This window comes from Mytilus edulis, chromosome 3 (assembly GCF_963676685.1).
Source record: "Mytilus edulis chromosome 3, xbMytEdul2.2, whole genome shotgun sequence".
NCBI classification, from domain to species: Eukaryota; Metazoa; Mollusca; class Bivalvia; order Mytilida; family Mytilidae; genus Mytilus; species Mytilus edulis.
Window position 1 is genome coordinate 23,362,752 of NC_092346.1, and position 13,327 is coordinate 23,376,078.

Below are 13,327 nucleotides of genomic sequence, written 5' to 3' on the forward strand. Positions count from 1 at the left end.
AACTTGAATATTCATAGAAAATTAATTTTGTTTACAAACTGGTTCCCAGTAATGCTCTCTGTGTTCCATCTCACAGAGACATAACTTGGCAATGATACCAGTAAATAAACATGTGCGTATTGTTCACATTGAAATCTGTGGTAACCTTTCATTCGAGGTAGGGGTAGTTAAGAAAATTAGTGTTAGTTTAAACTCTGACAAGTTCAGGGCATATAAACGTTGAAAATATGCCACACAGCCCTATATTTTGACCTTTGAAAAAAATTATAGTGCATATGAACATTCAATTCTAGGATAAGATTTTTTTCAAAACTTCATAGTAAAAGTGGTACAGTTTTAGCCGTAAAAGGAGTTCCTATTGTTCCTATTTTAAATATTGCATTGTCAATATTTACAGATATGCAACCTACAGGTCTGAATTTAGATTGTAACTAAATTTTAGACACATAATAGGTTTCTGACACAGAATAACTTATTATTACATAAACTGTATTGCTGTTTACAAATTATCTCTATCTATATTAGTATTTATAATAATAACCAAAAACAACAAAATTTCCTTAAAATTACTAATTCAATGGCAGCAATCCAAAAACAATTTGTCTGAAAATTTCAGGACGAAAACATCTTTACTTGATGAACATTTTTATCTCGTCAAAGGAGTAGGTTCAGTAAGACCCCTTTTTGGCCCCAAAATATAGCAATTTTACAAAATTGTTAAAATGTAAACCTTTAGTTATTTATTGGACAGTAGAATGCTTCTGCTACATAAATATGGGCTGTTTTTGACAATACAATGCACATATATCCCGTACTAGCACCATTAAGTCATGCTAAATTACTGAAATCCTCATAATTCTAGCATTTTAGTTAAATTTTAGACGGTTTTCGTGTAAAACGAAAGTGGCCGCATTCGTGTTCATCCTTAATATTGAAATGTAAGTTGTATTTTATGATAATACATAACATATATAAAGGTTGAGGATGAACACGGATGCGGCCACTTTCATTTTTACCAAAAACCATCTGAAAAGTGACATTTTTCGGCATATTAGGTAGATTTTTCATATTTGAGCTTGAATCGGATCGTTTTTAATGACTAAATCTGTTAAAATCCTTCACATAAACTGATTAATTCAAATAAAATAGACACTTAAGTGTTTAAAAAGTGGTCAAAATCTTTCGTCAGATGAACCTGAAATTTGAGGCCAAAATCGGTCCTTACCGGACCTACTCCTTTGCTCTAAATGCTTCATTTTCAGAGATATAAGCCAAAAACTGCATTTTACCTGTAAGTTCTATTTTAGCTGTCGGCCATGTTGGTTGGCCAGTGGGTTCATTGGACACATTTTTTAAACTAGATACCCTTATAATGATTGTGACTTAGTTTGGTTAAATTTTTTACTTTGTATAAGTAGTTTCAAAGGAGAAGATTTTGAAAGATTACAAAAATTGATAAAAATTTACTATAAAGGACAATAACTTCTAAAAGAGTCAACTGACAATTTTGGTCATGTCGACTTATTTGTAGATCTTACTTTGCTGAACAATATTGCTATTTACAGTTATCTCTATCGATAATGATATTCAAGATAATAACAAACCAGATGCTCTGCAGGGCAGAGTTTTATACGACTGCAGATTTCGAACCCTGAACATTGGGGCAAGTATGGACACAACATTCAAGCTTGATACAGCTCTGAATTTGGATTGTGATTAAATAGTTAGTTCAAACATATTTATTTATTGTGGATTGGGAAAAAAGTTATTACAACTTATATAAATCCCTCTCCACTTTGCGGGTGCGAGTGCTGCCCTTGTAGCGGCATTAGCCTACTCTTTTTTGAAATCTACAAGGGTGTCTTTTACGTGCAAGAGATTAAATAGTTGACACAACACAGGTTTCTGACACATAATGAATGTGGTCTAAGGACTTAAACTTAAAAACTTTAAATTTTAAATTGGAAATTACCTATTATGGTCCAATATCCAAAATCTAAATTCATGGTTAGATTCAGCATATCAAAGAACCGCAAGAATTCAATTTTTGATGAAATCAAATAAATTTCAATTTTGAACCCTTTAGACCTCAATGTGGACCAATCTGATAACCGGGTCCAAACATCAAAAATCTAAATACATGGTTACATTAAGCATATATCAAAGAACCCCATAAAGGCCCATATATACAATTTTTGTTGAAATCAAATTAAGTTTAATTTTGGACCGCAATTTGGACCAACTTGAAAACTGGGCCTATAATCAAAAATCTAAATACAGGTTTAGATTCAGCATATCAAAGAACCCCAAGGATTCAATTTTTGTTGATATCAAACAAAGTTTAATTTTGGACCACGATTTGAACAAACTTGAAAACTGGGCCAATAATAAAAATTATAAGTACATGTTTAGATTCAGCATATCAAAGAACCCCAAGGATTCAATTTTTGTTGAACAAAGTTTAATTTTGGACCACAATTTGGACCAACTTGAAAACTGGGCCCATAATAAAAAGTCTAAGTACATGTTTAGATATCAAAAAAAACCAAGAATTCAATTTTTGAGGAAATCAAACAAAGTTTAATTTTGGACCCCAATTTGGCATGTTTGGACCAACTTGAAAACTGGGCCAATAATAATATCTAAGTACATGTTTAGATTCAGCATATCAAAGAACCCCAAGAATTCAATTTTTGTTAAAATCAAACTTAGTTTAATTTTGGACCCCGTAGACCAATTTGAAAATGGGACCAAAAATTAAGAGTTAGATTTGGCATATCAAAGAACCCCAATTACTTAATTTTTAATGTATTCAAACAAAGTTTAATTTTGGACCCTTTGGGCCCCTTATTCCTAAACTGTTGGGACCAAAACTCCTAAAAATCAATCCCAACCTTCCTTTTAAGGTCATAAACCTTGTGTTTAAATTTCATAGATTTCTATTTACTTATGCTTAAGTTATGGTGCGAAAACCAAGAAAAATGCTTTTTTGGGCCCTTTTTGGCCCCTAATTCCCAAACTGTTGGAACAAAAACTTCCAAAATCAATCCCCACCTTCCTTTTATGGTAATAAACCATGTGTTTAAATTTCATAGATTTCTATTTACTTAAACTTAAGTTATAGTGCGAAAACCAAGAAAATGCTTATTTGGGCCCTTTTTGGCCCCTAATTCCCAAACTGTTGGGAGAAAAACTTCCAAAATCAATCCCAACCTTCCTTTTATGGTAATAAACCATGTGTTTAAATTTCATAGATTTCTATTTACTTATACTAAAGTTATAGTGCGAAAACCAAAAGTCTTCAGACGCTGACGACGGACGCCAACAACGACAACGCCAACATGATACCAATATACGACTTCAATTTGCGTTTGTATAAAAAAAAAAATCAATTTTTGCGGTCATATAAAAACTGCAAAATTTCCTGAAAATTACCAATTCAGAGGCAGCAACCCAACATCAGTTTGTCTGATATGTCTGAAAATAAATGGTCAGAGATATAAGTCAAAAACAGCTTTTTACCCAATGTTCTATTTTTAGCAATGGCCGCCGTCTTGATTGAAGGGCTGGGTCATCGGATACTTTTGTAAACTTGATACCCTAAGGATGATTTAGGCCAAGTATGGTTTCATTTGGCCCAGTAGTTTCAGAGGAGAAGATTTTTAAACCAGAAGCTGCAAAACAGGTTGTCTGGTGTGTTTGAAAATTTCAGGGAAGATAGATCTTGACCTGGTGAACAATTTGACCCATGTCAGTTTGCTCTAAATTCTTTAGTTTCAGAGATATATCCCAAAAACTGCATTTTACCCCTGTTCTATTTTTAGACATGACAGCCATCTTGGATACTTGGCAGGATCATCAGATAATTTTTTTAAACTAAATACCCTAAGGATGATTTAGGCAAAGTTTGATTTAATTTGGTCCATCAGTTCCAGAGGAGAGGATCTTTGTAAAACTTAACGGACAACAACGAACAAAGGACCCCAAGTGATGAGAATTAAAGGGAAATCACACTATTGTTTATATGCATCGCTATCGGCGCCGCTGTAGTGTCGTAACTGTATTATGACGTCGCCGTTTTCGTGTCCGTCGTAAAGATTGCTAATTTAAAAAAAATAGTGAGCCGCTCGAAGGGACGTTCCACTAAAGCAGGAGAAATGATAATGAACATATCATATTTTTTACAACTGTTATAATTAAATTAAAAGTACATGTCCATAAAAGAGGGTCTGATTGTATTGGGGTAAATTTACGGAATACAGAATAATGGGCAAATACTGCAGAATAAAAGGCAAAAAACAGAAGATTAGAGAATGAAGCTTAAATATAAAGAATAAAAAATATTGGTAACACAAAATAAATATTAATAAATGAATGACCCTCTATCCAGACCCTTATGATAAAAAGAACATATCAATACAAAACACGATGGAAATTCATACATATTCAACATAATTTAGTACCCTCTCGGACCATTTTCTTTTTGGCAGCGTATCGTCGCGATGCGGTATGTAGAGTTCATGGTATATTTTCGGAGGGGGGGGGGGGTACAAATAGACCAAGAGTAGCAGCATGTAAGCGGACACCTTCCGGAATCTGTAGTTTTCAGTCCAACAGAGAGTTGTAAATAGGAACAATGAGTTTCGACAGTTTTCTCATATCACATGCATGAAACGCCATAACTATAGTTTTCTATACTACATGTATAAATAATTTATCAAAAATCTCATTTCACATTTATATTTATCCGGCGTAGCCTGTCGAGTTAATACAAATCAGGGTCAAAATTAATATGTTCTAGTTCTGAATACTTGTATGCATTAAACTTGCCACTGGACGTAAATTATGTGACGTGCTATTTGAAATCGTTATTTATTTCACATGTGACGGCAGAAATTATCCAAGTGACGTCCAACTTTCCCAAATGTTCCTTTGACATCTAATGCCTCTCACTTTTTTATGGGGGGGGGGAGGGGGGGCATGAAAACAAGTGATTTGTAGAGTAATCATATTTATTGAAAAATTCAATTAAAAACGTTAATTAAATAACGAAAATCATTCAAAATTTTACATCGATTGCTGGCTGTCGAAATCAAAGAAAATTTAGCACTGTATTGTATTGTACATGATACTCAATCTCTCTTTAATGCTTTGTTCAGGCTAACATAATTTGGGCACACAAAAAAATCATATTTTGTAGTATTTCTTCAAACTGTCGTTAGCGAACTGTAGAACCAACAAGTTAAAAATAAGGCCGCTAGACTTCAAATAATCTGAGAATATCAAACACTATGCATAGTTATATATTTTGGTACTATTGATGACCTACACCAACAACAATAAATGCTACGCTGATCGCAGCCTGATACGCCCGCAGAGGTTGAACAGTTTTGGCACGTTTGGACACAATACCAAGCTTGATATACATATACTGAATTTGGACTGTGATCAAATTTTTGACATAATATAGGTTTCTGAAACAAAATAACTATGGTCGAAGGTCTTAAAAATTATTGTGCAATTGGAGATTTCTTCTTGATATATTTCAAAAAATTTGAAATTTCAAAAAATTTGAAATTTCAAAAATTTACAGAAAAAATTATGACCCCCCCCCCCCACCCCCCATTCCTCTTGTAGCAATTACCCCCAAACTCAATCCCAGCCTTCTTTTTGTGGTGTGGAACCTTGTAGTACAATTTTAGATAGATCCATACACTCAAACACAAGTTATTGTAAAATAGTATAACTAGTAAAATGCTTGTTTTTGAACCCTAATTTCAATTTGTGATATGAAACCGTGTGGTACAATTTCAGAGAAATTCATTGAAGAACGCCTCCGGGTGCGGGAATTTCTCGCTACATTGAAGATCTGTTAGTGACTTTCTGTTGTTGTTTTTTATTTGGTCGGGTTGTTGTCTCTTTGACACATTCCCCATTTCCATTCTCAATTTTATTACTTCTCAATTTCATATAAGAAATTAATGAAAATCAAAACGGAATTTACATCAACAGATATAAACAATTCATCAAAGTTGTATGAAAATTGGTGAAAGCATCTTAGAGTTAGCGTACGAAAACTGGAAAATCGCCTCTTTTTAATGAATAAAACCCCATATCTCGGAATCGTAAAATCGAAAATCTATAAAATTATAAAGGGAGCTTACATCAATCGATATGAACAATGCACTAAAGTTTCATGAAAACTGCTGAAAGCACTTATTGAGTTATTGCCCGAAAACTTTTTTTAATAGTAAAACCCTATAACTCGGAAACATAAAATCTAAAATTCATAAAAGACGAAAGGAAGCTCACGCCAATAGATACAAAAAACTCACCAAAGTTGTATGTCAATTGGTTGAAGCGTCCGACATGTTGTGTTGACGATGGACGGACGGACGGACAGACGGACAACGGTATACCATAATACATGTACGTCCCGACTCCCGTAAACGGGCGTATAAAAATTTAACACTTACTTAAAACATTTGGCTTTAAAAGTCTCCATCAAGAGAAATATTCAGCACACACACACATGTATTTATGAAAAGTTACATGTCTCACAGAGTACTGCTTAACTGTAACCAACACATTAATGGTCCGTCTGGTGAAAGAATATTCCACTCATATAGACAAAAGTTTTGTGCTGATGATCATGTAATATTCGCCACTGAAAATTTTGCAAAATTCATGAAAACAATGAAAAAAATCTAGTAATGCTAGTTCAGATCACACAATGTGATCACTTGCCTGTCGACAGTGATACAGTGAGATTGTCGGATTCCGACCATGACTGAAAAGGACAACTTGTTTTTTAATACCTATCATTCTTTGGTTCTTTAAAAAAAAAAGCCAATATGATATAGCAGAGAGTGCTTAAATTGACACACCGATTCAATCAGTTATTTTCAAATCAACTATCATTAATCAGTATTGGCAAAAAAAAGTACATATACCATAATGAAAGATAAATGTGATAAAAGAATATAATTTCAAAGAAAGAGAGTTGCACCAACAGAAAATAGAAACTGCAATATTTCTTACTCTTGATTTCATCGGATCTCAAAATGTGTATGTACTCTTTCCAGAATTTTTACTCTATCTAACAGTATAACTCGGAAGTTTCTAAGTGTAACTCTAGCTTTGACTAGAAATCTTACTGGAATAAATGTTCGAAATCAAAATAAAACTCGAACTCAAAATTTACCTAGCTGGAAGTCGAACTTAATTTGGTTCGATTATATATATATATATATATATATATATATATTGAGCGTTGTGTAATTACGGAAATGTTAACCAATTTCATATTTCTCCCGAAAATGGTGTCATTAAGGGCTTTTTTTTTTTAAAGTGCTGAGTCTGTGGATTTTTAAACACGGCATATCAGGTTTTATCTTCCCGGTGCGAATATACAAGTTAGTGACTTTATTATGTTTGTAGTCTAAATGGAACGTGTTACTTTCAGTCCGGATACCATCAGTTTTCCGAAGTAGAAATTTTTTTATCTGCAAGCTGTAAATTATTTCTTTAATACGACACGAGGCAGACAATCGTTTTCCCTATACAACGAATGCAATTAAAAAATGTAGACTTCAACTTTGACAATTACTTTATAATAAACTGTTCTTGTATTTAATGTTTAACGTTTCGATAGATTGAAAAAAATATCAATGAATAATCGAAATACCCTGAAAAAATGTTATTATATTTTGTAGTGAAAAGGTTTAGTTCAACCAAATAGTTCCAAGCATTGCAAGAAATGCTCCTATGCTAGCAACGTCGTTCTATAACGTTAGTTATAGTTCCCGCCAAAAATCGATAATAAGATTGTTTCCGTTTTAGCGGATTTAAAACGTCGGTGACCCCCCATTTTTATTTATGGTTTTAAAATCTCCCCTGAAGCTGCAACTTATGCAGAAGTTTGAAGGAAAAAACATTAGTAGATTTTTTTTATTTCAAGAAAAATCTATAATAAATCGGAATTAAAAACGGCGGGAAATGTTCAAAGGCCTTGAAAAATAAGGAAACTGAGAAAAATAAGGAAACTGAGAAAAATAAATGTGTATAAGGTAAAAGTTACAATTGATTGTTTTAGTTTTACAAGTAAAACATCGTTTTTCAATAATTTTGCCTTCAATTAGCAACTTAGAGCGCTATTTCTAAATTTCGGTATAACGCGATTCTTTGCTTTTTGATGACGTCATATCTCGAAAATAACATCAGTGACCCCAATTTTTTTTTCGCCTAAAATATTGTAATAAGTGTGATATGTCTACATGCAAAATTTCAATGATTTATTATTAGTAGTATAAATAGTGTGATTTCCCTTTAAAGTGATGGTGGGGAAAAATGAACAATAATAAAGCACTATTGCTGAAAATTGCATTAACAGCAGGTCTTTAGAAGGAAACATGTTTTTCCAGTATGAGGATAAAATGAGCTCAAATTAAATAATATGGGTCTCTTAATTTACATAATTTTATTTAAACTTAATGCAGTTTATATCTTATCCAAACAATGTTGCCTGTTCTGAACATGTTTAAAAAAAAAAACAAGAATGTGTCCATAATACACGGATGCCCCACTTGCACTATCATTTTCTATGTTCATTGGACCGTGAAATTGGGGTCAAACTTTAATTTGGAATTATAATTAGAAAGATCATATCATAGGGAACATGTGTACTAAGATTCAAGTTGATGTAACTTTAACTTCATCAAAAACTACCTTGACCAAAAACTTTAACCTGAACTTCGCACTATCATTTTCTATGTTCAGTGGACCATGAAATTGGGGTCAAAACTATAATTTGGCATTAAAATTAGAAAGATCATATCATTGGGAACATGTTTCAAGTTAATTAGACTTCAACTTCTTTAAAAACTACCTTGACCAAAAACTTTAACCTGAAGCGAACGGACGCACAGACGGACGCACAGTCGGACGAACGGACGCACAGACGGACGGAGGCACAGACCAGAAAACATAATGCCCCTCTACTATCGTAGGTGGGGCATATATCGTAGGTGGGGCATAAAAAATTGCAAATCAAAAATTCTTCTAGTAAATGTTACCAACTATCCTTGTAAGTCATAAAATCTAGACCAACAGCTAAGAACTTTAAAGTGTCAACAAAAATAAGCTAAAAATGTTGATTTGGGCTATTTTGTAAGTTGAAACAGAGGTTAAACATTGAAGATTAAAGTTGTAGAACTTTTAAAGTATTTTTTAACACAGGGCATTGAAAATGTATCTTTCAATGTAAACAAATTAAAAAACTTATTTTATTGAAATTTGGATTTTTTTTTCAATTCTTGATAACAAAAATATATATTCACTCCTAATAAAAATTCAAATGACTGAAATAGATATAATGATTTATGGGGGATAAAAAAATAAACAATGGTTTGTTCAAGGATTTGTATACTTAGTCTAACTATACAAATCCTTGGTTTGTTATAATTAAAAGTTTTAAAATTTTAAAACTGTTTCAAGCCAATTCCTGATAAAAAAAAAAGTGAACTAATCTAAATTGTTGATTAATTACAAATGATTATTGGAAATTTATCAAGTAAATTATAGGCCTTACTTGAATACCTTTTATGTATTTATATTCATATTCATATTTATATTTATATTTCATTTTTTTTAAAGATCTTTTTAATCCATTAATCATTTATCTTTCAGTTATAATTTACAGAATCACTTTATGTAATGTAGATCAAAAGTAATAGGCTATAAATAAATCTATCATCCTTACATATATCAAACATCTAATATATACATTTGTGTATTCAATTATGGGGTCAAATATTTGTATATTGCAGGGTCTGTATATTACAAGGTCTGTATATTGCAAGGTCTGTATAATTATGTAAGACTGAGGTTGATAAGTAATGTGGTCAATATGATTGACAGTTAAGGAGGTGGGGCATTGCAATTAAAGGTCTACCGTGTCTCTGATTGTTTAGTGATAATGACAGTTGTCACTCATTCTAGTATTGTATTAATCCATTGAATTACCTAATCAAAAAGCCTGCACATCAACACACCTAAATGACATACATTCTTGAATGAACTGCTCCAATAATATACATATTTTTTCAGTTTATATGTGTATTATGTGCCCATGCATAAGAACAATAGGGAACTATATTTCAGTGTGAATACATTTAGTAACAGTAGCTAACCTGTCGTGTTGTTAGGGAGGCCAGTGCCTTAGTAAAGATTTAGAACAAGTTCTAATCTTTCCAAAAACTCACTTGGCCCTTTGGGCCAGGTGAGCTAAAAATAAAACATAACATGTACCATTTTAACTGCTGTAACACTGTAAGCATGTCCCATAATCAGCCCATTTGCCAGTTCTGCTTCTAATTGGTTAGGATCAGCCTAAAACAAATAATTTTACATTAACAATTATTGATATATAAAACTTTCTGTATCATCATGGCTGATGATACTGTACAAGTGCATTTCCTTTTTATATCCATAACGACATTTAATAAACATCCTGAATATCATGGTCAGTCCAATAATACCAGAGAAGACAAATGTTATTGTTATACTAAATACATTTATAAAATAATGTTAACCTATCTGGGTTATAAAAATATAAGATATATCAGACATATTTATATTTAACAGCACGTTGGCATACCTAATATTTTGGAATCATTTGAAAGTTGGAAACAAGACCAAAATTCTGAAAACTAAACATCTCCATTACCACTAGATATGGACAAATTCAAGTTGAAAATTGTCTAGGACAACAGTGACAAATCCTCAAATATGAAATATTGTTGATCTATCAGGTATGATTTATTCATTATTTAGAAACTTAAATCTGACAACCTTAGCATTTAATTCAGATCAAGGAATGGTCACAATCATTCATCGTTCAAGGTAGTTGTTGCTGCACTTTTACATGGAAAATGTAAATTGATCTATTCAGAAATATGAAACAATAGCTTTGGTTTTGGTATAACAAGCCCAGAAGTCAGCACTTCTGTGCTGACATGAATTATCATTGATATGGTCATTTGTCTGCTCTATGGTCGAGTTGTTGTCTCTTTGGCACATTCCCCATTTCCATTCTGAATTTTATAAATTAACTGTTTACAAAACTTTTGAATTTTTGAAATACTAACGCTTTTCTTCCTCAGGCATAGATTACCTTAGCTGTATTTGGCAAAACTTTTAGGAATTTTGGTCCTCAATGCTCTTCAACTTCATACTTTATTTGGCCCTTTTAACTTTTTTTTTTTTTTATTTGAGCGCCACTGATGAGTCTTTTGTAGACAAAACACTCGTCTGACGTATATAGATATAGGAAGATGTGGTGTGAGTGCCAATGAGACAACTCTCCATACAAATAACAATTTAAAAAGTAAACCATTATAGGTTAAAGTACGGCCTTCAACACGGAGCCTTGGCTCACACCGAACAACAAGCTATAAAGGGCCCCAAAATTACTAGTGTAAAACCATTCAAACGGGAAAACCAACGGTCTAATCTATATAAACAAAACGAGAAACGAGAAACACGTATATATTACATAAACAAACGACAACTACTGTACATCAGATACATACTTTAATCCTGGTATCTATGATATGTTTATTTGTGGCTTCAGTACCATAAAAAGTTTGTCCTTATTCATCCAACCATTTCACTGTTTTACTTCTCATAAAATATCTTAAGATGTGGATAGGATTTTAAATTTAGAAACTTCACAATTTAAAACCAACATAAGTCTTTGTCTTATGTTGTTGATATCCAATATTTATATTATTGTCTACATTAAAATATACAGAACAAGAATGTGTCCAAAGTACACGGATGCCCCACTCGCACAATCATTTTTCATGTTCAATGGACCGTGAAATTGGGTAAAAAATCTAATTTGGCATTAAAATTAGAAAGATCATACCATAGGGAACATGTGTACTAAGTTTCAAGTTGATTGGACTTCAACTTTATCAAAAACTACCTTGACCAAAAACTTTAACCTGAAACTCATATTTTCATTTTCTATGTTCAGTGGACCGTGAAATTGGGGTCAAAAGTCTAATTTCGCTTTAAAATTAGAAAGATCATATCATAAGGAACATGTGTACTAAGTTTCAAGTTAATTGGACATCAGCTTCATCAAAAACTACCTTGACCAAAAACTTTAACCTGAAGCGGGACAGACGGACGGACGGACTAACGGACGAACGAACGGACGAACAGACGCACAGACCAGAAAACATAATGCCCCTCTACTATCGTAGGTGGGGCATAAAAAGCATGGTTATAATATAAATATAGAAATATGCCAGCACACTGTATATAAATTAATTGACGTACATCAATAGAGCAACCCATCAATGATCCTCTGTCATGGGCTTTCAACATTATGGTGAGAAGATCCTTAGGGGCCTTCTTAAGGTCAAACATTTCTGTCACACCTCCAGTAAAGTCTTCCATAGCTTCGCTCGTACTTCCTCCCTTAAGAGATTCATACGATCCATGCAATCTGCAGAATAAATTGATTATCTAGGTCAGTGTTCTATATAAGGTTAAAAAATAGATGTCAGAAGGAGCCTCCATTGCTCTCTTATATTAAATTTGGAATTTTGCAGTATATTTCATTTGAATTTGTTAGTTATATCATTATCATTTTCAAACAGTACTTTTAAATTTTACATGTTGTCAGGTAAACTGCAAAGAATGCTTTTCTTATATATTTCCATACACGTAACGTACAGTTTGGTCTTGCATCTTCTTAATTACATGTAGTTTCATAAAATTAAAAATCAAACCTAACCAATGTTTTTATAATACAACATTCAAAACTGTTAGCATAAAACTACTTACTTTGCATATGCTTTTTCTAGTAAGGCACTCCAGAACTCATGTTTATCAGCTGAGTGCATAAACACCAAATTATCCATATATGAAGGGAGCCTATCATCCACTACAACCTCTGTCCAGTCTCCTTCATGCCAGATGTTAAATTTGAACAAACCACAGTATTCATCAGTAAAATTCTGTTCTGGTGGTACAACTTTATTAAGAAGTACTTCATTGCAGGTAAGTGAGGCAATAGCAGCCAATAACCAACAATCACCTGCAAGTTAAATAAAACACTCAATCAAAATTTATAATGTGATTTAAATAATACACTGTACAATGTGTAATTTTGTTTGTTTAGTGGACGGTAAACTCAAAAGGATTCTAATCGGACAAGATTGTTTGACTATTGCCATATATCCCCCTCTTCTATGAACCTTTGCAAGTTATTGCTTACTTAAACATGGAGGCATAAAGTAGCCTGTATTACCAC

General features: G+C 32.7%; 1 protein-coding gene across 10 annotated transcripts in view; it reads right to left on the bottom strand.

Moving 5' to 3' along the window:
- The window catches only part of LOC139514227 (calpain-9-like), a 102,928-nt gene that overhangs the window by 70,779 nt on the left and 18,822 nt on the right, over positions 1-13,327 (bottom strand). For all 10 annotated transcript variants that reach the window (XM_071303088.1, XM_071303089.1, XM_071303085.1 and 7 more), the window contains 3 exons: positions 12,859-13,111; positions 12,349-12,517; positions 10,309-10,389 (listed from right to left, as the gene is read on the bottom strand). In XM_071303088.1, coding sequence (XP_071159189.1) covers positions 10,309-10,389; positions 12,349-12,517; positions 12,859-13,111 — 503 coding nt within the window. The remainder of the gene's footprint in view (positions 1-10,308; positions 10,390-12,348; positions 12,518-12,858; positions 13,112-13,327) is intronic.